The following is a 27,659-nucleotide window of genomic DNA, read 5'->3' on the forward strand; positions in this document are numbered from 1 at the left end:
GGTACTTGACTTTTTTTTTTGCCGATCTTTACTTTTGTAGCTCCAGCACAGCCCCAACGAGAGGTACAACCTCTCGTTAAATTTTCCAGCGTTAAGGCAATTGGAAAAGTTTAGTGCATCTCATTACAATGGGGTTTCTACACAATTTGCTCATCAGCATTCCGTTTTCGTTAGCTGCTACCGTCATTGGAAAAAAGTCTTTAGTGCATGCCATGGTTTACTACTTGCTCGTTAATGGCTCGTTAAGGGCTCGTTAAGTTTAGTGCATCTTGCCCTGAGAATTTTCAGGCTATCTGAAACAGGAAGGGTGTAGTTAGGGGTGTTTATAGTGGTGGGTTTGTTCGTGATATATTGTGATGAGAGGATGAGACATTGGGTTTTTTTCTGCGTTGAGTTTTAATTGAAATGCATCCGCCCACGATTTCATGATTTGGAGGCTGTGATTGATTTCATTTGTGATTTCTGTTAGATCATGTTTGAACGGGATGTAGATTATGACATCATCTGCGTAGATGTAGGGATTAAGGCCTTGGTTGGATAGCGATTTGGCTAGAGGTGTCATCATTAGGTTGAAAAGGATCGGTGAGAGCGGTGATCCTTGGGGTACTCCGCATTCTGTGATTCTTAGACTTGACTTTCACAACAATTCAGCATTGTTTTTGGGTCAATGAATTTGGATTTACCCAGAACTTTCCCAGAATACCCAGGAGAGGAGAAAATTATTTCTTCAAATGTGTCCTGAGGCTTTGGAATTAGGGACATCTTTTCTATTAAGGTTCCCTTGCAAGTGTTTGCTGAAGTTAAATTCTGTGACATATGTTTTCTTTTTACCCTAACCATTTAAAAGATTTTCTGGAATTGAAACGAACTAGACAGGAGTTCTAGGGGGGGTAATACTGGGTGAGGTTTATTGATATATCTTTTTAGCGGCCAATTTGCATGCACAATTTAATTGAATAATGAGCCAATCAGCGCTAATAATTGGGCCCTAACATTTAATTATCGGTGCTAATTGGTACTGATTAAAATTTATCTGCGTAAATTTTATGTGCAGTTTCAAAAAGGGGCATGGCCATGGGAGAATCACAGGCGGATCGGGGATGGTTCCACAATTTATGCGAGCTGTTATAGAATAAAGGGGATCCACATCTAATTTAGATACAGGGATTTACACCAGAGTTTCGTTGGAGTATATGGTCGTACCTAAAAGTAGTCGCAGTTCCCAGTGCTATGCACTATTCTATAAATGGTGCCTAACTTTGAGCACCATTTATAGAATAGCATTCAGAACTATTTTTTTCAGTGCTGATTTTTTATAAGCCATTTATTGAATATAATCCTAGGTGCACAAATTTGCTGTTACAGAACACTAGATTAGTGCCTAGATTTTGTGCACCTAACTTTTACTGCTCTTTATAGAATTGCCCCATAGTGTGCAATCTTTTCCTTCTAGGGTGCATGTGCGAACTGTTGTGTATTTGCAACCTATCAAGAAAGAGCTTACAAAAGGAAAGCAAAGCAATCCAATCAATCGCTTTGCTCCCATTTCCAAATGCCCATCATCCGTCCAGTAGTACTGCATGTTTAAACAAATTAAATGCAGAGGTAAGGTTGAGATGAATAAGAAAAACTGCCACCTTTCTTGCTAGAAAGCCCAACACCTTATCCAACAGTGCAATCAGCACCATTTGGGTACTGTACATCCTTTTAATACCTGACTGGAAAGGATATAATCATATAAGATCCTCTAAAAATAAATAAATAAATAACTGGGCCAGCACAATCTTATCTAACAAATTAGCTAAGAAAGATTTATTTATTTATGACATTTAAACCCCACATTTTCCTGTCCAATTTTGAGTTCAATGGGGCTAACAAGCTAAAAAGAAGTTATTAAAAAATATGAAGCCAAAAACATAAATTCACACATATCAATAAGGAAAGAATCACAAATATACAAAGAATTCAATAATAAAGCACAATGAGGAGAATAGAAGGGGAAGATTAGGCACCAGGATAAACTGACAGATATTTTTTGAAAAGAAAAGATTTCAAATACTTACAAAAAATACTTACAAAAACCAAATAATCAAGTTGGGATCTTATATTTTCATAAATATATATTTTTTATATAAAAAGATAAAAGATTGATCCATGAGGCAATTACTAGCATAAATCAATCGATCTAACTTTCCACCCTTTCAAATAGGCTTCACAATGGCCTTCTTAATGTTTTAATAATGTCTACTACACTGCATTTTCCAACACATGGATCAACACAGTTTACAATAAAAATATATAAAACAAATGTGAAAAGGAACTCCACTGAAAAAAAAAGGAAAGAAACTTATTCATACAATGAGAGATTGACAATTGTGTATCCACAAGGGAACTCAGGCTCACATCCTGCGAGCTGAATGAAAGTCGGCCTCATGGAAAGCCAGTCCAAAGAAGTAAGTTTTAAGTAAGGCCTTGAATTTAACGAATGTGTGTTCAAAAACAAATACTGGGTGGGAGAACAGTCCAAAGTTTCGTAGCAAAAAAATAAAAAGCAGAGGAACGTGTGTACTCATAACAAGCCTGCCTAAGATTTGGAATAACTAATCTATTTGAATCTAGAAACCTAAGAGAATGAGATGGTAAATATGAAATAGTTGAAGCAGATAAATAGGAAGGTTGTCCTCAAATGATTTGTGATTGAAGCATAAGATTTTGAAAGGGATATGAACGTGAACAAGTAACCAATAAAGACGAATGAAAAGCAGAGAACGTGATCAAAACAACGAGCATGGCAGAGTAAGCAAACAGCAGTGTTTTGAAAGGTATTTCCCACCCTCAGTGCGCTGTCAAATCCGGCGCTACAAAAATATATTTATTTGATAGGGCGACCAAAGAACTGGATAAAGGATATGTGCTAGATGCAATCTACTTGGATTTCAGCACAGCCTTTGATACGGTTCCTCACAGAAGACTCATGAATAAGCTGACAGGGCTGAACTTAGGACCCAAAGTAGTGAACTGAATTGGAAACTGGTTGACCATCAGGCGATAGAGGGTGGTGGTAAATGGAATTCACTCGGAGGAAAGGAAGTGAGTAGTGGAGTGTCTCAGGGATTGGTAATTGGTAATAATTTCACCAATTTTTACTATTTTTACTCAGTTATATCTGATGTTTGCAGTAAAAAGTAAATGTGGAAGCAAGACATAAAATGATGATTCCTCAGTAAACCAAATGAGACAGCAAAATCTGTAAGTAGGAGTCCCACCTGTGCTCTGCTGTTGTATATGCCTCCCTTGTAAATATCTGCGATGGAAGTTCAGTAAGTATTTGCAGAATAGCAAACAATACACATTCAGGAATCTATTAAGCAATACTTCCTCAATTTTAAATCAAATCAATTATAAAGAAAGTTTCTACACTAGTTATAATATCATCATAAATTTAGTACAAGTTTATTCATTTCAACAAATCTTATCTATCTTTTAAAAAGCACAGCAATCATTTCCCCCCTACACACATATCCTATATAATAAAACGCACCTCCAACATTCTGAAGCTGACTGCATGGCTGAAGCATTCCTGCTCTCTGTATCCATCTCCTGAATTGACATCATGTACTTCCGGGTTCGTCACAAGCAGAAGTGACCAACCACACGAAGTTTCTCGGCTTCAGAATGTTGGAGGTGCATTCTATTAAATAGGATTGGTCAGTTCCTTGAAGCACAGCCAGAGTTCAGCTTCCTGCACAATAACGCTCAGACACCAGAGAGGGGGGGGGGGGGGGGGGGGGGCTGACACCAGAGAGAGGGAGGGAGGGGGGCCTGACACCAGAGGGGAGAGGGAGGTATCTCTGCCACACACACACTCTCTCTCACACACACTCTCTCTCTCTCACACACTCTCTCTCTCTCTCACAGTCAATGTCTTTCTCTCTCTCACTCTCACACACTGTCTCTCACACACTCTATGTCTCACACTGTATCACATTCACTCTCTATGTGTCACAAAGAGGGGCATAATCGAACGCGAATGCCCATCTCCATGGGCGTCTATGTCCAAGAACGGATACGTGAAGGGGCGGGACAGACCGTATTTTCGGAAAAAATGGGCGTCCATCCTTTTTTCGATAATACGATTTGTGCCGGGCAAATGCATCGGATTTGTGCGGATTTCAGCTGGGCGGTTTCGTTTTCCAGTGACAATGGAAACCGAAGGCACCCAGCTTAAAAAACGAACAAATCCAAGCCATTGGGTCGTGGGAAGGGCCAGGATTTGTAGTGCACTGGTCCCCCTCACACGCCGGGACACCAACCGGGCACCCTAGGGGGCACTTGTAAAAAGTTAAAAAAAAAAAAAAATTAAAATACTTCTCAAGTCCATAGCTCCCTTCCTTTGGGTGCTGAGCCCCTCAAATCCCCCCCCCCCCCCCACAAACCCACTCCCCACAACTCTACAGCATTACCATAGCCCTTATGGCTGAAGGGGGGCATCTACATGTGGGTACAGTGGGTTTTGGGGGCGGTTTGGAGGGCTCCCATTTACCAGCACAAGTGTAACAGGTAGGGGGGATGGGCCTGGGTCCACCTGCCTGAAGTGCACTGCACCCACTAACAACTGCTCCAGGGACCTGCATACTGCTATGATGGAGCTGGGTATGGCATGAGGGTGGCATACAGGCTGGAAAAAAAGTTCTTAAAGTTTGTTATTTTATGGTGGTGGGGGTTAGTGACCACTGGGGGAGTCAGGGGTGATCATCCCCGATTCCCTCCGGTGGTCATGTGGTCATTTAGGGTACTTGTTCGTGGAAAAAAAGGGTCCAAAAAACTGACCCAAATTCACGGTAAAAACGCCTTTCTTTTTTCGATTATTGGCCAAGGGTGTCCATCTCTCCTCAGCAGATAACCACGCCACAGTCCCGCCTTCACCACGCCCCCGTCAACTTTGCCCGTTTCCGCGACAGATTGCAGTTGAAGACGCCCAAAATCGGCTTTTGATTATACCAATTTGGGCGCCCACGGGAGAAAGGCGCCCTTCTCCCGATTTGGGTCAAAATCTGGGCGCCCATCACTTTCGAAAATAAGGCAGTCACTCACACACTCTCTTGGTCTCATACACTCAGTCTCACACATTCTCTCTCTCGCACACACTGTATCTGTGTGAAACACTCTCTCTCTCTCTCTCACACTGTGTCTCACATACGCACTTGCACACACTCTCATTCTCAAACACACACTCTCTCTCTCACAGACACACTCGCACCCAGACTCACTCTCTCTCAAACACACACACTCGCACATTCACTCTCTCTCTCACACACAGTCTCACATACACTCTCTGAAACATACACACTCCAAGGAAAACCTTGCTAGCGCCCGTTTCATTTGGGTCAGAAATGGGCCTTTTTTGTACTAGTATAACAAATCCTTAGGAGTTTGTCCATGATGAAAGATCACTGTAAGAGTGGAGATACAAGAATATGCCACAAATTGTATATACTATTATGACAAATTAATGGAATGAGGAGTTTTGAAGGACACTCCATGTGTGAAGATTGATTTTTTTCAATTGACTGAAAGATCGATTTGGCCATTTAAAGTGTGCCGAATGGTTCAGTCCACTTAGTATTTTCACCATGGACAAACTCCTAAGGATTTGAAATGTTTTAATATTGTTATATATGTGTGTGGGGGGGAAATGATTGCTGTGCTTTTTTAAGATTGATAAGATTTGTTGAAACGAATAAACTTATACTAAATTTATGATGATATTATAACTAGTGTAGAAATTTTCTTTATAATTGATTTTATTTGCAGAATAGCACATAGATGGCATGCTGCATAAATGCACATATATATATGTTGGAATTCTAAATATGTATGTGCATAATGCGCAAGTAAATGTTAGCATTTAAGCTTTAGAATTGCCCCCTAACCCCGGGTTTCTATATGCACGCCTAGAGATCGGCGCTGAAATCAACAAGGTGCGTAACTTAATTGGTTTAAGAAGCTAATTAGCATTGATAACAGCACTTAACAAGCAATAATGAACACTAATTTTTAATAATTAGAATTTACACACACAACTAAGCGTATTCTGTAATAAACTACGTCTATTTAATATGCGCAGTTCAAAAGGGACAAGGCTATGGGTATGGAAATGGGCATTTCGTGGGTGTTCCAAAATTTACGCATGTAGTTATAGAATATGGCCCAGTATGAGTAAATCTACATGCAAGGATTTACGCCATGTTTTCGTTGGTGTAAATGGAGGAGCGTAGTTTTAGGCACTGGGATATCAACTAAGTGTATTCTATATACAAGTGCCTAAATCTAGCCAATGCCTATAGAATACCCTTAGGCAGAAAAGTTTACCGTACAGATTTTTTAGGTGTCTTATATAGAAATGTGGCCAACTTACCTATCTACTTATAAAATTTTAACATACAAAGGGACTCATTTTCGAAAGAGAAAAATGTCTAAGTGACAAAAAGCAGCATTTGGATGTTTTTCTCACAAAAATGTCCAAATCAGTGTTTCCAAAACCTATTTTTCAGATGTTTTTCTATGCTGTTCTTCTGAAATGCATCCCAATCTCAAGGGGGCATGTCAGGGATGCACTGAGGGCGGGATTTGGGTGTTCTAACACTTGGATGCTTTACAGCCATAATGGAACAAACTAAAATCGTCCAGGACTAAAACTAAGACGTTTTGAGTTAGACCTGTTTTTAGAATGAACAAGGCACAAAAAGGTGCCCTAAATGACCAGATGACCACTGGAGGGAATCAGGGATGAACCCCCCAATCCCCCCCCCCCCCCGCAGTAGTCAGTGACCCCCTCCCACCCCCAAAAAAGATGTGAATAAAAATATGTCTATGAGAGCCTCAGATGTTAAAATCAGGTCTAAGAGAGCAGCATGCAGGTCCCTGGAGTCGTGTAGTGGTATGTCCAGTGCACTATGGAGTGGAGGACCCTGGTCGCTATTTCCCTCTACCTGTCACACTTGTGGTGGAAACTGTGACCCCCTCCCAAAGTCACAAAAACCCTACTGTGCCCACATACAGGTGACCCCTTCACCCATAAGGGCTATTGTAGTGGTGTACAGTGGGGGACAGTGTGTTTTCGGTGGGTTTTGAAGGGCTCAGAGGACAGGATAAGGGAGCAAAGGTGATATGTGCACCTGGAAGCATTTTCATGAAGTGCACAGAAGTGCCCTCTAGGGTGTCCCATTGCTCTCCTTGGATGTCTGGGGGACCAGTCTACTAAAAATGCTGGCTCATCCTACATCCCAAAGGCATGAATAGCTAAGCCTTGCACTTATTTGTTTTGGGGTTTTTTAAGGACCAAAAACCAAAATGTAATTTTTCTTTTTCGAAAATGACCTTCTTTCCTATCTGGATTTTGGACTTTTTGTACAAAATGTTCAAAGTCAGACTTGGACATCATATCAAAAATTCCCCTCCACATCAAGCATAACACTTGTACAGAAATAGAGCAGAGAAAAAAAATATAATGAACAAAGAAACAACACAAATATTAAGGGAACCCAAATCTCCATATAATCCACCATAGTGAGGCTTCCAAAATTACTATAAGGGATAAATTAAGAAAAAAATAGATAATTAAGAAACAGAACTCATATCACATCCATCCAAGCAGAACCCTATTCTGCGTAAAGAATCTTTTAAATAGTGACAAAAGCAAAGGTTCCACCTATGTCCTCAGCAGGCAAACTCTTAGTGGCTAAAAAGGCAGCTAATTGAGAGAAAAAAACAAAGAAAGCATTTTTTGGGAATTTAGATTGATCACATATTTACAGGAACATTTAATAAAGAAAGAACCCCCAAGCTGCAGGACTCCTGGATGTAGTAGCAAAGACTAATTACGTTTCCTTTGAGTCTCCTTGGAGACATCCAGAAAATCCACATTTTCTTTTTGTAAAACAGTTTTTGACGATGTTTAAAGTAAATTCTTAACAACCAATTCATATCTGTAGATAAAGCTAAAGTCACCATTAATGTAGAAGTAAAAAAAGTATGTGACTCAGAGGTCTCCAAAATATCAGTCAAATTTGCCAGATCCAAATTCTGTGGTGAAGATTCTTGCATTGTAATATTTTGCTGTTGGTTTTGCTTCTAAAAACTTTTCTGTGGTAAATAATAAACTTTAGAGCAAGATGGCAAATTATTTTCAGAAATCTCTTACATCAAATATTTACGCAGCATATCCCAAGGGGAAATATATTTAGAATATGGAAAATTCAATAGATGCAAATTTATGGCTTTAACCATAATCTCTAAAGTTTCAAGTTTCCCACTCTATTTGTAACATCATTAATTATAGTCAATTGAACAGTTTTTAAACTTCCTTTTCTTTTTCTAATTCAGTCACATGTGTAGCCAAGTTCCCCAAGTCAGTAGCATTCTTCTCAGTTTGTATTTGTAATATAGAGAGATTCTGAGACAAGACATTCACCTGAGGAATCATGATTTTGGATAAATCTGAAATGGCCTGCAATATAACATCAAGAATAACCCATGAAGAATGAGACTGAAAACATTGGGGTATCGACGAAGAAGAATATTGCAAGGCCAGTTCTTGTTCAGCATTAGCTGCCATGGCCAGTAAAGGTACCTGCTGGTTCAAGGAGGATCCCTTGATAAGTCACTGAAACTCCACCTGCAACACCAGCAGCCTCAGCTGCTGAGTGTTTTGGGCTTCCAATCTCCAGCCCTATTAAGCTGGTCACCTCTGTCCCTCCCAATGCTACAGCTTCTTCTATCACAACCACGGGGGTTGCTGGGCCCGGTAAGCTCTGAGCACATGGCTGTGGCGGAGGAGCTCATTGGTCGTGGCTAAAGTTCACATCCAAACTAAAGAAGGTCTTGGGTTCTCCCATTACACGTGGCTCTTCCAACCAATCTCTTCCCGATCCTGAGGTTCGTGCTCCTGATCTTCGCACTAAGGTATCTATCCAGCTTATTTTCGAAAGAGAAGGGCGTCCATCTTCCGACACAAATCGGGAGATGGGCGGACTTTTCTCAGGGTCGGCCAAATCAGCATATTCGAAAGCCGATTTTGGCTGGCCTCAACTGCTTTCCGTTGCAGGGACGGCCAAAGTTCAAGGGGGCATGTCAGTAGTGTACCGAAGGTGGGATGGGGGCGTGGTTAAGAGATGGCCATCCTCGGATGATAATGAAAAAAAGGGCGGCCCTGATGAGCATTTGGCCGACTTTACTTGGTCCCTTTTTGTTCATGACCAAGCCTTGAAAAGGTGCCTGAACTGACCAGATGACCACCGGAGGGAATCGGGGATCACCTCCCCTTACTCCCCCAGTGGTCACCAACCCCCTCCCACCCCAAAAAAATGAATAAAAAACATTTTTTGCCAGCCTCTATGCCAGCCTCAAATGTCATACCCAGCTCCATCACAGCACTATGCAGGTCCCTGGAGCAGTTTTTAGTGGGTACTGCAGTGCACTTCAGGCAGGCGGACCCAGGCCCATCCCCCCCTACCTGTTACACTGGTGGTGGTAAATGGGAGCCCTCCAAAACCCACCCGAAACCCACTGTACCCACATCTAGGTTCCCCCCGTTACCCTTTAAGGGCTATGGTAGTGTTGTACAGTTGTGGGTAGTGGGGTTGGGGGGCTCAGCACCCAAGGTAAGGGAGCTATGCACCTGGGAGCAATTTGTGACGTCCACTGAAGTGCCCCCTAGGGTGCCCAGTTGGTGTCCTGGCATGTCAGGGGGACCAGTCTACTTCAAATGCTGGCTCCTCCCACGACCAAATGGCTTGGATATGGCCGGTTTTGAGATGGCCGCCCTTAGTTTCCATTATAGGCGAAAACCAATGTCGGCCATCTCTAAGGGCGGCCCAAATGTTGAGATTTGGCCGTCCCCGACCGTATTATCGAAACGAAAGATGGCCGCCCATCTTGTTTCGATAATACGATCGTGTACGCTTCTTTACGGGGCCGTCCCTAGAGATAGGCGCCCTTATAGATGGGTCCCCCCGTTCGATTATGCCCCCTCCATGGGACCCAAAGAGGCTGGTGATGCCAGCCGAGAAAGCCAGGCCAGTTGACTTCCTTTTCGCCATCTTGGAAGCCTCTCCTTCAAATAGCCTATTCTTTCAAGAGCTACAGTTCATAATTTCTCTCTGCAAAGTTGCTTTAAAGTATCTCATTTAGTAGTAGGTGACATCTCACATTAAATGAAAAATTTCTTAGTTGATTTCTTAACTTAATCTACCAAATCTGTAGCTTTCAGAAACTTGGCATTAGATTACCATATTGAACTGGTGTGACTTACATATTCCTCACCTAATGTTAAAGAATTACAAAATAATTAAATAAAATACTATTATCACAAAAGATCAAATACAATAACCTCTTACAATGTTGGATCAACAAGTATGGAAAGTATCAGTGACTGAAACCATTTTAGGTTCCTCTGGCTTCACATCTTTGTAGCCACTCATCTTCCTATTGATTAGGTGATTTAGAGGGGCATTTTCAATATGTCTAAGTCGGACTTTGGACATTTTGCACTAAACATCCCGAATCTGAACAGCAAATGTAACCATTTTAAATAAAAGGAAAACGTCTTTTTTTTTCTTTAAATACCATTTTGAAAAAGGTTTTGTGCTTTGTGCGTTTATCTTTTTAGGCCATTTTTGAAAAAACCCCAAAAACCTTCAAGTTAAAAATGCACAAAATCAAGCCAATGGGATGTAGGCAGTGCCAGCATTTGTAGCAGACTGGTCCCTCAGCCATCCCAGGAGAGCAATGGGGCATCCTAGGGGGCATTGCTGTGGACTTAATATGAATGCTCACAGGTAAGCATCTCACCATTGGTCCCTTATCTTGTCTGCCGAGCCCTCCAAAACCCACTACCACCAACTGTACACCATAACAAAAGCCCTTATGGGTAAAAGGGCCATCTATATGTGGGTACAGTGGGTTTTTAGTGAGTTTTGGAGTGTAACAGGTAGGGGGAGATATGGGCCTGTCTACAGTGCACTGCACCCACCACTAGACTACTCCAGGGACCTGCATACTGCTTTACTGGATCTGGCTGTAACATCTGAGACTGTCAGAGAGGTTGCTGAGCACTATTTTTAGGCACATTTTGTGAGGGTGGTAGGGAGGTCAGTGGCCACTAGGGGAGTAAGGGGGGGGGGGGGGGGTCATCCCTGAATCTCTTCAGTGATTATCTGCTCATTTAGGGCACTTTTTGTATCTTATTCATTAGAAAAACAAGCCTAGATCAAAACGTTGAAGTTTTTGACCTAGACGTTTTTAGTTTTGTTCCGTTATGGCTGTAAAACGTCCAAGTGTTAGGCACGCCCTAATCCTACTTTTGAAACGCCCTGACATGCCCCCTTGTGATTTGGACACACTGTAGATGAATTATATAGATAAACATCTGCAAAATAGGCTTTGAAAATACCACTTTGGATATTTTGAGAAGAAATTCATCCAAATGGTGCTTTATGACACTTTGTAGGTGTTTTTCTCTTTTGAAAACGAGCCCGAGTCATAGTAAATGTAAATAACATAGCTGTCACATTAATTGGTATTTACTTTTCAGCTAACAAGTTCTGACACACACACACACGCTTTGTTCTAATGTAACAATATTTACCCTTTGTTTTAGTGCAACGGTTTTTGGGTTTTTCGATTTTCAATGTACGTCTTTTCAAACTGGATTTATCTTAGACGCCTAGAACTTAAAGGTTAAGGGGATTGTAAATGCCAAAATTAAATTAAATTAAATTAGCATTTGGTGCCTTTTTATCTTTCGATTATAATTATACATTGTTGTATGCTTGCTTGGCTTAGGTGTTTTCTATCTATAATGGAATTCCTTTCTATCTTATATCTATATATATATATTTACCTATATTGTAATCACTGGTTGCCAGGCAGTATATAAAGTTTTAATAAACGATAAACGACCTAGAAAGCTCCATAACAATATTGGGTTCCTCCCAATGCCCTAAGTGGATAACTATTGTAATCTAAGAACAAGCTCTTCCAAGATTCACAGACCAATGGTCAACTACAGTATGTCCCAATACATTGCTTGTTATATATGGGCCAACCAACATAAATCACTCTGACCTTCGATAAGCCTGCAAAAACCACAATCCCACTGGTCTTCTTTAGATTGTAAGCTCATTTGAGCAGGGACCGTCCTTCTTTGTTTATTTTGTACAGCACTGCGTAACCCTAGTAGCGCTCTAGAAATGTTAAGTAGTAGTAGTCTTCAAACTGAGCCACAACAGATGAGTTACGAAATCAAAGAACATTGAATCCCAGTGTGGGAGACAAAAAGTAAGAAAAAAAAGGTTGGGTACACAGGAAGCAGGAGAATGAAGCAAGACACCTGAAGGACTGAACATTTATTGGTAATTTTATGAATGTTTTCCAGGCATAGTCTGTTTTTCATGTAGAAAAGGCATTTTATATAACTGTGCAGCTGGGTATGCACATAGAAAACATGCACACCAAAAGATTGTGTGTACTTTTATGCGGACCACGCATAGGCACTGTGTGACATAGTTAGGGCGGCGTGGAGACAAGGTGTACTGTATGTGTATATTTTATAAAATACGGAATTGCACACATTATGAGGCTAGGCAGACAAATCTGGAAGAAAGAAAAAGAAAGCAGAGGCAGGTTGTATCTGAATTCAAGAAAGCTTGGAACAAGTACATGAGATCTCTAAGGGAGAGGAAGGGATAGTAGATGGCATAAATGGGCAAACTGGATACACCATATTGTCTTCATCTGCCTTCATTTTTCTATATTTCTAAGTAAAAAGCAACTCCACATTCCTCCAAACACTGAGACTGAGGCCAAATTCCCCTTTCCTGAGATAGTTTTTTCCTAAGGTAGGGGGAGGGTAAGGAAGGAACTATTCAGGCAGCTCAGTCAGCATGCAGGGAACACCACCAGCCTAATTTAGAGAGGCTGCCAACTAGCTGGAAGCACGGAAGGAGCTGAGGGAGAATCCCTTGCTTGACACTGATTATATACTGGACCTTCCTAGAAATAGAGAGCCACAGCGTTCAGCAAAACCGCAGGACACTATCCAGCTTATTTTCGAAGGAGATCGCCGGCTATCTTCTGACACAAATCGGGAGATGGCCGGCCATCTCCTGAAGCCGGCCAAATTGGTATAATCGAAAGCCAATTTTGGCCAGCTCCACGCTTTCCGTCGCAGAGCCAGCCAAAGTTTCCGGGGGCGTGTCGGAAGGGTAGCGAAGGCGGGACAGGGACGTGCTTAAGAGATGGGCGCCCTCGGCCGATAATGGAAAAAAGAAAGCCGGCCTCATGAGAATTTGGTCCACTTTATTTGGTCCCTTTTTTTTCAGGTCCAAGTCCCAAAAAAGTGCCCGAACTGACCAGATGACCACCGGAGGGAATCGGTGATCATCTCCCCTGACTCCCCCAGTGGTCACTAACCCCCTCCCACCCTCAAAAAAACAACTTTAAAAACTTTTTTTTGCCAGCCTCTATGCCAGCCTCAAATGTCATACTCCGTTCTGTAGATAAATCTCTCTTATCCGTCCCCTTCTCCTCTACTGCTAATTCTAGACTCCGTTCCTTTTGTCTTGCAGCACCTCACACCTGGAATAGACCTCCCGAGCCTGTGCGTCTAGCCCTGTCTTTGGCCGTTTTCAAGTCCAAACTTAAAGCCCACCTCTTTACCACTGCTTTTGACTCCTAACCACTACTCACTTGCCCTGTCCTTTAACCTCACCTTTTATTCCCTTACCCTTAATTGTTCTGTTTACCTGTCTTATCTAGATTGTAAGCTCTTTGAGCAGGGACTGTCTTTTTTGTGTATGGTGTACAGCGCTGTGTATGCCTTGTAGCGCTATAGAAATGATAAATGGTAGTAGTAGTAGTAGTAGGTCCATCGCAGCAGTATACAGGTCCCTGGAGCAGTTTTAGTGGGTGCAGTGCACTTCAGGCAGGCGGACCCAGGCCCCACCGCACCTGTTACACTTGTGGTGGTAAATGGGAGCCCTCCAATCCCTCCAAAACCCACTGTACCCACATGTAGGTGCCCCCCTTCACCCATAACGGCTATGGTAATGGTGTAGAGTTGTGGGGAGTGGGTTTTGGAGGGGATTTGGAAGGCTCAGCACCCAAGGTAAGGGAGCTATGCAACCGGGACCTATTTTAATTTTTTTTTTAATTGTTAGAAGTGCCCCCTAGGGTGCCCGGTTGGTGTCCTGGCATGTGAGGGGGACCAGTGCACTACACATGTTGGCCCCTTCCACGACCAAATGCCTTGGATTTGGCCGGGTTTGAGATGGCCGGCCTCGGTTTCCATTATGGGCAAAACCGAGGCTGGCCATCTCAAACCCGGCCATCTCTGACATTTGGGCGGCCCCAACCGCATTATCAAAATGAAAGATGGCCGGCCATTTTGTTTTGAAAATACGGTCAGCCCCGCCTCTTCGCGGCGCCGTCTTCGGAGATGGGCGTCCACGATTGAAAATGCCCCTCCACGGCAAGTTGGAAGCAGCTCCGGAATCGATGGAAACAGAAGAAACAATTTATAATCCTTTTCTGACTCAATTGATGGAGGTTATGGAATAGAACAGAAAGGACCAAGCCTAAAAAGGTAAGAAGGTTTGCTTTCACTCTTCCTTTTAAAAACTGCAAACTTTCAACCAGATAACTGTTTTACCAGGTATTTTATTAATTTATTGGGATTTAAGAGACTCACCCAAGGAGGCTATCCCCCGCTGAATATCGCTGCAGAGCAGCTAGGAGATAACTGGCTACATCATGTGATACAGCTGGTTATCCCCAAATTTTCAGTGCATAGCTGGCTACTATAAGTGGCCACATGAGGCCGCTTAATTAGCTGGAATATCTTTAGCCAGTGCAAACCCAACTGGTCATCTCTGAATAGCCAGCCAAATCTAAACCAGCTAAAAATAAACCGGATATTCAATACCAGTCACACTGGAAATGGCCCGGCACCGAATATCTGGGGTGACTATCGGCCGCGGGAGTTAGCCGGGCTCCCTCCCGTGGTCTGAATTTCGGCCCTGATAAATTTACCATATATTGTAATGTTTGTTTGTTTTTTTTGAAGCTTATTACATCTAGGAATTTTACCTCCCAAGCAATCTCTGATGTGACATTTATCCATTTAATATTGGGGTAATTAAAATCAAAATATAACAAGTTGCTTCTACAATTCTATAAACCATATGGTTTGATATAAGGGCGAAGGCGGAGTGCGGACGCACGAAACTCGAAGTACTGGATTTCAGATGTACTGATTTTGATAAAATGGGGGAATACCTAAAGAAGGAGCTGTTGGCGTGGGAAGGCGTAGGAGAAGTGGAAAAACAGTGGTCCAAGCTAAAGGCTGCTATAAATATGGCGACTGATCTTTTTGTGAGGAAAGTAAACAAAAACAAGAGAAGTAAGAAGCCTATATGGTTCTCCAAACAAGTAGCTGAAAAAATAAGAGCAAAAGAGGCTTTGTTAAAGAGATACAAAAGAACACAATGAGAGGATCATGGAAAAGATTATCGGATTAAACTCAAAGAAGCGAAGAGGGAAAACGGCTAGCGAAAGCGCGAGCGGAAGAAAAAAATGACTAAAGATGTAAAGAGAGGTGACAAGACCTTTTTCAGATATATTGGAGAAAGGAGAAGAGATAGGAATGGAATTGCGAGACTGAAAGATAATGAGAATGGCTATGTGGGAAGTGATGAAGATAAAGCGAACGTGGTAAACAATTATTTATCTTCAGTGTTCACACTACTACTACTACTACTTAACATTTCTAAAGTGCTACTAGGGTTACGCAGTGCAGTACAATTTAACATAGAAGGACAGTCCCTGCTCAAAGAGCTTACAATCTAAAGGACACGTGAACAGTCAGTCTGATAGGGGCAGTCAAATTGGGGCAGTCTGGATTTCCTGAAAGGTAAGAGTTAGGTGCCAAACGCAGCATTGAAGAGGTGGGCTTTAAGCAAAGACTTGAAGATGGGCAGGGAGGGGGCTTGGCGTAAGGGCTTGGGAAGGCTGTTCCAAGCATAGGGTGAGGCGAGGCAGAATGAGTGGAGCCTGGAGTTGGCGGTGGTGGAGAAGGAGTTGGCGGTGGTGGAGAAGGGTAATGAGAGGAGGGAGTTGTCCTGTGAACCGAGGTTTCGGGCGGGAATGTAAGGGGAGATGAGGGTAGAGAGGTAGTGAGGAAAATCAGAGGAAAATCCTGGAGAAGGACCACAGTTGGCTGCCGAGGGAACGTCTGGGAATGGAGTGGATACTGCGCCATTTACGGAAAAAAGAGTTTATAAACAGCTGGAGAATCTGAAGGTGGGCAAAGCTATGGGGCCGGATGGGATACATCCCAGGATACTGAAGGAGCTCAGAGATTTATTTAATAGATCTTTAGAGACGGGAGAGGTTCCGCGAGATTGGACACAGCGGATGTGGTCCCTCTTCACAAAAGTGGAGACAGGGAAGAAGTGGGAAACTACAGACCGGTAAGTCTCACGTCGGTGGTAGGAAAAATAATGGAGTCCCTGCTGAAAGAAAGGATAGTTAACTTTCTAGAATCTGACGGGTTACAGGACCCGAGGCAACATGGCTTTACCAAAGGAAAATCCTGCCAAATGAATCTTATTGACTTTTTTGACTGGGTGACCAAAGAACTGGATGAGGGACGTGCGCTAGATGTAATCTACTTTGACTTCAGCAAAGCCTTTGATACGATCCCCCACAGAAGACTCGTGAATAAGCTGAAAGGGTTGAACTTAGGACCGAAAGTGGTGAACTGGTTAAGAAACTGGTTGACCGACAGGTGGCAGAGGGTGGTAGTAAATGGAGTCCGCTCGGAGGAAAGGAAGGTGAGCAGTGGAGTTCCTCAGGGGTCGGTACTGGGGCCTATTCTGCTTAATATATTTGAGGGAGATATTTCTGAAGGGTTGGAAGGAAAGGTGTGCCTTTTTGCAGATGACACGAAAATAGCCAATGGAGTGGATACCCTGGAGGGAATAGAAACGATGAGAAGGGATCTCCGAACGTTAGAAGAATGGTTGAGGGTCTGGCAGTTAAAATTTAATGCTGAGAAGTGTAGAGTGATGCACTTGGGGTGCGGAAACCCAAAAGAGAGATACCGGATAGGAGGGGAGAGATTAGTAAGCTCAACTCAGGAGAGAGACCTTGGAGTGTTGGTGTCAGAAGATCTGAAGGTGAAGAAACAATGCGACAAGGTGACAGCTGTGGCCAGAAGGATGCTAGGCTGCGTTGAGAGGGGCATAACCAGCAGAAGAAAGGAGGTGTTGATGCCCCTCTACAAGTCGTTGGTGAGGCCCCACTTGGAGTATTGTCCCTTCCTCCCTTCCATAGAAAAATGTACTAAAATTCTGATAGGACCTCTGTAATAGCAACATAAAATCCCTTCATTGTCAGATTCTTTGTGAAGTAACACTAAATCTTATGAAGAAGCTTTTCAGAGCCTATGTAGCAAACCTTAACAACACCAAATCTGAACACACAAATACCAATAACTGTGAATACACACAACAGCAATACTTCTCCCACTGGAAAAGACAGACAAGTCAGACTCATATAGATCCCCACACAAACCACATGCCAGCAGAATCTCTCACCTTGGGTTGCATGCACAACACAGACAAACCCTCACCATTTTCAGAATAAAGGATCAAAAATTAGAAATTGTCCTGTAGCCTGGCATCAGCCCTGCCCTTCCTACCCACCATAGCCCAGCATCAACCCTTCCCTCCCCCATAGTCTGACATCTCCCTTACCCTTCCCAATCATCCACCTCCACCCAAAAGCCCACCAGCAAGAAATATAAAACATTTTCTTTTTTAACTGGACATTGCAGAGCCCACCAGCATTAAATACAAAACTTTTTTTTTCCACCTGAGAACAGTGCAGTGAAGTTTCCAGTGCAGCAATTCCAGAGAAGTCTACTGACCTTGATCAGTGTGCACGTGGAGGTGCAGTGCTGGAGATTGGCCACAGGGGAGTAGGCTTCACGTCAGTGCCACTACAGAGGCTACTGACACACTCCTGGAGTCTGGGGCAGGAATATTATAAGTGCCTGGATATCCCCAGCTACACAAGACGGGGCCAGCCAAGATGGCTAAGTTAAAGGCAGCACTAGCTGGCGGGGTGCCCAACTCCCTGACTTTGCCACAGGTTCGAGTCCACCTGAGTCATGCAGGATCGTTATGCTCGCCAAGCATGCTGCAGGGGCAGACAAGTGACATTGAGTAGAGAGGCAAGAAGGGCTGCCTGTAATAACAGCAGGCAGCAGCTGCAGGGAACAGACGCAGAACAGCAGACAGCACGAGGGGGGGCAGGGGGGACAAAATTCCCCGGGCCTGGGCCTCCAAGGGGGACCCGGCGTCGGGGTCAGGCTGCCGGCGCTGCAATCCCCGGTCTCACCTGCCTGCCTCCTCGGCTACGGGCCCCCTGCATTCGAAGCGGTGGTCACAGATCGCCTCCCTTCGGGCCTTCCCTCCCTGTGTCCCGCTCTCGCGGAAACCAGAAGTTACATCACACAAGGGCGGGACACAGGGAGGGAATGAGAGGCCAGAACTGAAGAGAGGCGATCTGCGACTGCTGCTTTGAATGCAGGGGGCCCAGAGCCGAGGAGGCAGGCAGGTGAGACCAGAGACTGCAGCAGCGGGGGGGGGAGTGACAGGGGGCGGAAGCGGCAGGGGGGGCGGGGCGGCCTTGCCCCGGGCCTGGCCTAGTCTCTCGGCGGCCCTGGCCCTAAGAGCACAGAGTGGATCTCCCCCCTCCCCCCCAATGCCCGACTCCCGAGCAGCAGCAAACAAGGCAGGAGGGTTGATAGTTTGCTTGCTGGAGGCCTGTAGCACTGATAAATTTTTAAAAAATAAAAAATAACACCGGAGCTGCAGGGCTTACCTCGGGAGTACTTCTCTGCTTCCTACATATGGCTGAGCTAATGCGATTGGAGTACTATGGCTGAGTAGTGGGCAGCTAGCTGGCAACTGATTGGTGGATCACTGAGACTGGGCGGGCCTGATCCAAATATGGATGGGCCTGGGCCCACCCAGGCCCACCTGTAGCTACGCCCCTGCTCTCGGAACCCCAGGGGCCATTGCGGCTCAGATGTCTCTCTCCCTCTTCACCAGCCACTGCTGCTGCTCCTAGATGTGTGCACACAGGCAGGACTCTCTATTAAAGGGCCAGCAGTGGAGCGCCTCTTGATGATGTCAGGGGTCGGAGCCCATATAGGAAGCCATAATTTTCTTCCTCTTTGCCTTTGCAACAGATCTCCTTGTCCTGTCTCAGAGGATTGCTCTGGAGTGCTGTTGCAGTTGTTCTCTACCTAGTTCCTTCCTTGCTTCTTCGAGGTCCTACCCTGACCCTCAGCTCCAGCCAGTCTTTAGCTTCAGCGTACCTTCAGCTCTGGCTAGTCTTCAGCTCCAGTGAGTCTTCAGCTCTTGCGTGACTCCCACTCCAGTTAATACTACCCAACCTTTGGTCCTGCTAATCTCCTGAACCTCTCTGTCTGCTCTGTCTTCAGCTGGCTAGACTGGGCCGCATTCTGAACAGCCATGTGTCAGTCTGGGACTGACTCGCCTGCCACCGGCTGGGGCCTGACCAACCTTCAGGTTAGTCAGGCAGCACCAATCCAGCTGCAGCCCAAGGGATCACCCTTCTAGTTGCATGACAAATTGAAAGGCACAGTCCTGCTCATTCCCCACTAGTTGTTTAACATGAAAGTTTTAGCACGATAAAGTGAAAAGGCCTCTTATTCGGGTTACTTGGGCTGCACAAATAGCTGACCTACAGCTATCTGGGTATAAGTTTAACAACTTAAAACTGGTTATATTCAGTGGCATAGACTTATCCAGTTACGTCCGCTGAACGTTCAGCTGAAGTTATCCAGAGAATTTTACCTAGACCCCAGCCCAATGTATACTGACCCCTAAAAGAATAGCTTACTTATAACTTTGCACATTCACTATATTAACTAAGAACATAAGAACAGCCACACTGGGTCAGACCAATGGTCCATCTAGCCTAGTATCCTGCTACCAGCAGTGGCCAATTCAGGTCATATTGCTCTTCTAATTAAAAAAAACAGTAAGATCTTTTAGCAATGACAAAAAAAAAATGCCCGCTACTTTTATTCACCACCTAAGGGGTCCTTTTACTATGCTGTGGTTAAAAGCGGCTTTAGCGTGTCCTTACATGGGTCTTTCCCATGCACTAAGGCCATTTTTACTGCAACCATAAAAATGGCTTTTTCCTATTTTTTGTATTAATGGCCACGTGCTAATGTCGCCATTAGCATGCGGCCATTTTGTCAAATTAACATGTGTGTGCTTACTGCCACCCATTTTGTAGGTAGTAAGGGCTCACGAGCTATCTGTACGCTAACCAGTTAGTGTGTGCTAACCAGTTAGTGCGTGGTAATGTAGCTGCACTAACTGGTTAGTGCAGGAATGCCCCACACTCTGCACCACTCACGCAGCCCCTCAAAAAAACATTTTACTGCATGGTTAACACATGCACATTTGGCAGTTACTGCAGGACACCTGAGCATGTCCCACGGTATGCCATTTTAAGCTGTTTTAGGCACACATTAGCGCCTAATGCAGCTCAGTAAAAGAGCTCCCTGTCTCTCTATGTCAAGTGTACAGCGCTGCGTGCGTCTGGTAGCGCTATATAAATGCTCTTAGATTATAAGCTCCTTGAACAGGGACCTTCCCTCTATGTTAAATTGTACAGCGCTGTGTAACCCTAGTAGCGCTTTAGAAATGTTAAGTAGTAGTAGTAGTAGTAGTAGCTTCTAAGCTGCACAAAGGAAAATCTTGTCCAGCACAGTATCTTATCTTATTTTTGTCAAAGACAGAATCACTTTGATATCGTAGATGGCAACTAAAACATCAAAGTGATTCTGTCTTTGACAAAAATTATTGTAAGCACAAACTGAGTTTTCTAAGTACTTTCTTTTTAATGCACAAAAAGTCATCGCTGGTAATTCTAGTTAGAATTATTTGAAATGCATTAACACTCCAGCAGATGCTTAGAATCAAACAATTTAATAGGCATAAACTTTTTTTTTTTGGTTCAAATAATTGCAAAGCTCAGATTTAGTCTTTTGCCTACCTTGCATAGTTAATTACCTAGGCTTTAGTGTTTACATGCAATGAGTGTATCTACAGCTATAAACTACATAATTTATAATTGATGTAAATGGGTGTTATTATGTCAATTAAGCAGCTGTGTCCTCCACCTTCTCAGTAAACAGAAATGAGTAATAAACTGACTTTGCAGAGATGTATCTTTTTTTTTTCTTCTTCATAACAGATAAAAATAAATTACCCAGGTAGACCAGGTTGTCCAATTGTTCTCTAGTGAGGTGGATGATGTATCCGGGCTCTTTCCTTTGACCTGTCGACTGCAGTAAATGGTCAATTTCGCCACGCACTGCTGCAAGAGCTTTTGGGTGCCGCACAAGGTAATACATGGTCCAGAATGTAGCCGGAATCGTGTTTGCTATAGAGGCCCACATGAAGGCAAAATGATGTGCTGGGAGAAAATAAGTGAAAAGGAAGATTAATAGCGTTTATTACACTGATTAGATTTGCAGTGTGCTAATTAAAAGATGTTAGGACACAGACCCAGCCAAGGATCAGTGAATGCTAATGAGGACCAATAGGCTTCTGAAGTCTAATTTTCTGCTTAATGAGAATAGTTTAAAATCTAATGTTGGGGGGGAGGGGAGGGAGTAATAAGGGGAGTAAATGCTTCTCAGTTATAATCTCTTTCTCATTATCACCATTAAGTATCTTGTTTTACCACCTCAGCAAAAAAGAAAATCAATTATCATAGAGGGTTGTTTGAGAGTAAAACATTTTATCATTAGCCAATTAGAAAGAGCATAAAAAATTTCAAGGTCGCCATTTTGCCTTTTATTTCAAAGGTCCTCAGTAAATTATTTTGTTTGAGACAAGTAATCATTCACAAAGTTTCCTACCTCCTCTGTCATAGTCCTTGAGCAAGTCATATTGCTCTAACACATTCTGCCTTGCTTGGACCACTTCCGACACTTCCTTCCTGTTCAGTATGTTGTTCGGGAAGAGAATATGTATAAGTTCCTCACGAGTCTTCCTGGTATCTCCTAGCAACGCAATTGGTATGTTTATGACAAAATAGGGGAACTTGGCATCAAACTTGGTAAATTTGTCTCTGATTTCACTAATAGCTTTGTGGCCATCTGCAGCAGGATCTCTTCCATAGAGTGTCATAAAACTGGCTTCAAACATTATAGAGCAGCAGAACTGGTACATTTTTTCTGTTACCCAATCTGTTGCTTGTGAGAATTTCAATTTGAATACATGCTGGAGATTTCCCATCATGCTGTCAGTGAGCTTGTCCAATCCTTTCCCCTGCATAGTAGAGTAAATTCTGTGCAAATTAACCCTCAGCTGTGGGAACGTTGCTTCAATTAACTCTGGGTAGTCAAAAGTTCTGGATGACATTTCATCAGCAAATTCACTGAAGTCTAGTTGCCGCCCCTGTCTAATCACATTGTGGAACTGGAATGGATCCATCAGGAAAGTGATATATTTGCCTGAGTGTAAAAACACACACAAGAAAAAAAAAACCACACATTTTTATTTAAGTCATTCATCTACATCATTGTTACCTTCTTCACCATAATGCCACAACGCACTAAATACACTGAGGACAATATTCAGTAGAGCAGCTACAGCTTAAAAATATCTGCATAAGTTATCCACATACTTTTAGGTGTATTTTTCAGCCACACTATCCATTTCAGAAGGATCACAAAATATGCTGTCATAAACTTAAATGGATGTTATCCATTTAAGACGGGACAGCTATTTCTGCAGTTCTACCTAAATGGAAAAAGATGTACAAACAGTGGCTGGACGTTGCTTCTATCCACTTACCACCTGAGATTCAGCAGCGGCAGTCAGTGTTTGATTTAGAAGCCAATTGATGCGTTTTTTTTAATGCCCAGATATTGAGCACTGGTATCCGGGTACTGACCAGCAGGGACTATACAAGTATAATTTGGCCAATGGCAGTTATCCAGGTATTGTTGATATTCAAACCAGTACTGGATAACTAGCTGGATAAAGTTAGAATGGCCTGCTTACTGTCCTAACTTTATCTGGTTAGTTACCAGTTAGCAGAATGAATATTACAGCTCCATGGGTAACCAAAAACTCCTCCCAGATCGCTCGGCATTACCCAGATAGTGCCAGGGTGGTCAGGAAGGATTCTTTCTTGCTATGCGTCTAGATCAGTATTCTTCAATGCAAGGCCCAGAGGCCGATGGAGGCCCCTAGACAGCTCTGGGGTGGCCCCCATTGTATTTCTGTTTTTTTTCTGCCACTCTGCCTCTCTACCCAGGTTCAAGTCAGAAAAGGGAAAGTGGATGGGGAAGAAACGCATTTTTGAAGGACAAGGCATTTTTCAGTAGACAAAAGAGAATGCATTTGGAAATGCTCACAACCTTGACGATAACCCTCAATGAAGTTTGAAGGGCTGGTGGAGATGGATGTCATTGACAAATGCAGGTCAGCAGTGTTGTGGCCCTACATTAAACAGATATTATTATTTAGTGGCTCTCCTTCTGCTCATTATTTTATTTTATTTTTTTGATATTTATATCCCACATTATCCCAAGCGAACTCCAGTTTTGAAAATACAGTTTATTGTTTTGTTTTATTACTTTAATATACCGCCTCTTTTGAGCACAAGTCAAGGTGGTTTACTTCCAATTGTACAGGTACTTGCACGGTCTCTAATGGACTCATAGTCTAAGCAGTATATTGTACCTGGGGCAATGGAGGGCCAAGTGACTTGCCCAGGGTCACACGGAGCTGCACAGGGAATTCAACCTGGTTCCCCAGGATCTCAACCCACTGCCAAATGTTAAGCAGCAGTGGGAATTGAACCTGGTTTCCAAGGTCCGCAGCCTGCTGCACTAACCATTAGGCCACTCCTCTACTCCACACTTAAGAATCTAAAGTGACCCCAGCTTAAAAATTAATGAAGACCACTGCTCTAGAATGTCATTGATTCTTTCCTCTTCTATCTACATAACTTTTAGCCAGACATCTTTGGTGAAATGATTTATGCGCTTAACTCCCAAACACACACATAAATCTCTTTCTATATCAACTTCACTGAATATAGCCATGAGGATATGATATCTGTTTAGCATGGCTCCAGAGTTACCCTGTTACTATGAAAGCACACCACATAATTAATCCCTTGATATTTAAGCTCAATGTATTTCAATGTACTTTAGCAATTAATGCGTATGCAAATAAAGACTCTTACTAGGCTTTGATATTTTTTAAACTGTGGTACTCAACCCAGTCCTTGAAATGAATTCAGTCAGTCTGATTTTCAGGATATCTGCAATGAATATGCATGAAAGAGATTTGCATACAACGGAGACAGAGAATGCAGATCTCTCTCATGCATATTCACTATGGGTACTCTAAAATCATATGGTCTGTATCTGTCCCAGGGTAAATTGGCTGCCTGAAATTGCCAACATTCAATTTAATTAACAACATACCCAGAGTTGTGCAGCCCACTTACTTTTAGTTGGATTGAGAAGACATTCCTGGGGACATGTTTAGGATAGAACCATTTGGATCCCTGTTTCTGGGAGTTTTAAAATGTATTTACATCAAAATGGGATCCTAATGCACTTGCTTGACCAGGGCTTATTAAAGGGGTAATTCTGGTGGGGCTATTTGAACTCTATCCTCATTATAGCAAATATATTTTATAATGTAGGTAGAAAATTTTAAACTGCTAGTCTTGGTGCAAAATTCAACATGTACTATTTACCCAGAGACTTTCCCTTTGAAAACTGCTATGCAAAGTCTACAACTGATTTTACTGTTTTTTTTAATTAATTTTATTTATAACCTGCCTAGATACTTATAGACACCTAAGTGAGGTACAGAAGATACATAAACATAATACATATATAAGTAAAATAAAACAAATCCTAGCAAAAGAACCTCTACAACTGTAATAATCCATAAAAAAAGCAAACCAAGAGACATCTGAGCTGTTCTAGGCTTGGTGAGGTCACAAAGCTTAAACAGCCAGCTAAACCATTCCCAAGCAAAAACTTTAACAGTAGACTCAATTCTTAATCCAACTCTTCTTTAATGAAGCAATCATAGCAAACAAGGAAAATCAACTTACAGTTCAGTTGATTGGAAAGAATTGTTGCCTTCTGCAAATAGAATCCGTACCTAGCCACATCAGAGGCAAGGAGATGGCCAGAACCTCCTCCAGTAACTGGTCATCTCCCACTGTGCTAGTGCCAAAACCAGACAGGAATATCCGGTCTTGTATTGATTTCCGAAAGGTGAATGTTCTCTCCAAACTAGAGGCCTATCCAATGCCAAGGGTAGATGAACTCATCGAGTGACTAGGAGAAACCCAATTTATCTCGGCCATTGACCTAAAGGATATTTGCAGGTACCCCTCACCCAGGCTGCCAAGGAGAAGACAGCTTTTTACATGTCCCAGGGTTTGTTCTAGTTCACAGTGTTGCCATTTGGCCTTCGTGGAGCTTCAGCTGCCCTATAGCACCTCATGGACCACCTACTTAAACCACATGATGACTACACGGCTGCCTGCTTAGATGACATTGAGGGGCATAACTGAACGAAAACGTCTATCTCCATGGGCGTTTATCTCCGAGAACGGGTCCATGAAGGGGCGGACCGAACCGTATTTTCGCAAAAAATAGACGTCCATGTTTTATTCGACAATTTGTGAGCTGGGCGTTTTTGTTTTTCAGTGATAATGGAAAATGAAAGCGCCCAGCTCAAAAACGAATAAATCCAAGGTATTTGTTTGTGGGAGGGGCCAGGATTCGTAGTGCACTGGTCCCCCTCACATGCCAGGACACCAACCGGGCACCCTAGGAGGCACTTTTACAAAAACAAAAAAAAGGTAAAAGAGCTCCCAGGTGCATAGCACCCTTCCCTTGTGTGTTGAGCCCCCCCAAATCCCTCTCAAAACCCACTGCCCACAAGTCTACACCATTACTATAGCCCTAAGGGGTGAAGGGGGGCACCTACATGTGGGTACAGTGGGTTTGAGGGGGTTGGACGACTAAGCATTAAGCAGCACAATTGTAACAGGTAGGGGGGGGATGGGCCTGGGTCCACCTGCCTGAAGTCCACTGCACCCCCTAACAACTGCTCCAGGGACCTGCATACTGCTGCCAGGGAGGTGGGTATGACATTTGAGGGTGAAAATAAAAAGTTGTGGAACATCATTTTTTGTGGTGGGAGGGGGTTAGTAACCACTGGGGGAGTCAGGGGAGGTCATCCCCGATTCCTTCTGGGGGTAATCCGGTCATTTAGGGCACTTTTTGGGGCCTTATTTGTGAAAAAACAGAGTCCAGGAAAAGTGCCCTAAATTCTAGCTACAAACGCATACTTTTTTTCCATTATCGGCGAAAGGCGCCCATCTCTCCTCGGCCGATAACCACGCCCCAGTTCCACCTTCGCCACGCCTCCGACAAGCCCCCGTCAACTTTGTATGCTTCCGCGATGGAGTGCAGTTGAAAACGTCCAAAATCGGCTTTCCATTATACCGATTTATTCGTTTTTGTGAGATAAACGTCTATCTCCCGATTTGGGTCGAAATCTAGGTGTTTTTCTCTTTCAATTATAAGGTGGATTGTCACCTACAGTAAGGACTGGAGAACCCATCTCATCCAGGTAGAAGTAGTACTGGATAGTCTACATACCATTGGGCTAACAGAAAATCCTAAAAAGTGCTTCTTGGGAGGAAAAGCAGTCCAGTATCTGGGGTACTGGACAGTCTATGTACCCCTGGGCTAACAGCAAATCCTAAAACATGCTTCTTGGGAGGACAAGAAGTTCAGTATCTGGTGTACTCATTCGAGAAAGGTCAAGTGAGACCCTAGATCCGGAAGGCAAAGGAAATCACCCAGGTGTCTGTACCTCAGATGAAGAAACAAGAGTGGACCTTCCTCAGGCTCGTTGGTTATTACCGCCAATTTATTCCAGGATTTGTTGAGAAGCAGAACCACTAACCTGCCTGCTACAGAAGAAAGCTCCAGAAAAGATACACTGGACAGAAGAGCTGGATGTTGCCTTCCAAGCTCAGAGCCGATGCTGATCAGCCCAGACTTCAACCGGCCCTTTATCATACAGACCGATTCATCAGAGGTTTGATTCAGGGCTATTCTGGCCAGGAAGTGGACAAGGAAGACCACCCGGTGCCAGAAGCTGTTCCCGAGACAGAAAAATTATGTGGTAATTGAGAAGGAAGCTCTAGGTGTCAAGTGGGCCCTTGAAACTTTCTAATATTATTTGCTTGGGGTGATACTTCCAGATGGTCACTGACCATCAACCACTTCAGTGGTAGGCTCGACATAAAGACTCAAGTACATATATCATGCACTGGTTCCTTAGCCTCCAGCCTTTTAGCTGTTGAGTGAAACATCAGGCAGGTTGAGAATATGCTAATGCTGAATTTTTGTCTTGGGAGGTGGCCTCTGATATGACAAGCAGTCAACCAGGCAGGGTCGAGTTGAGGAGGAGGGTATGTGA

The 27,659-nt window shown here is 43.4% G+C and overlaps 1 protein-coding gene across 1 annotated transcript in view; it reads right to left on the bottom strand.

Annotated features, from left to right (window-relative positions):
- Positions 1 to 27,659, bottom strand: part of LOC115477907 (25-hydroxycholesterol 7-alpha-hydroxylase) — a 337,896-nt gene that overhangs the window by 63,788 nt on the left and 246,449 nt on the right. Inside the window, exons 3-4 of the mRNA XM_030215042.1 lie at positions 22,037 to 22,633; positions 21,382 to 21,588 (exon numbers count right to left, since the gene is read on the bottom strand). Of these exons, the coding sequence (XP_030070902.1) occupies positions 21,382 to 21,588; positions 22,037 to 22,633 (804 nt within the window). The remainder of the gene's footprint in view (positions 1 to 21,381; positions 21,589 to 22,036; positions 22,634 to 27,659) is intronic.

The sequence above is a fragment of the Microcaecilia unicolor genome, chromosome 1 (assembly GCF_901765095.1).
Source record: "Microcaecilia unicolor chromosome 1, aMicUni1.1, whole genome shotgun sequence".
Taxonomy (NCBI): Eukaryota; Metazoa; Chordata; class Amphibia; order Gymnophiona; family Siphonopidae; genus Microcaecilia; species Microcaecilia unicolor.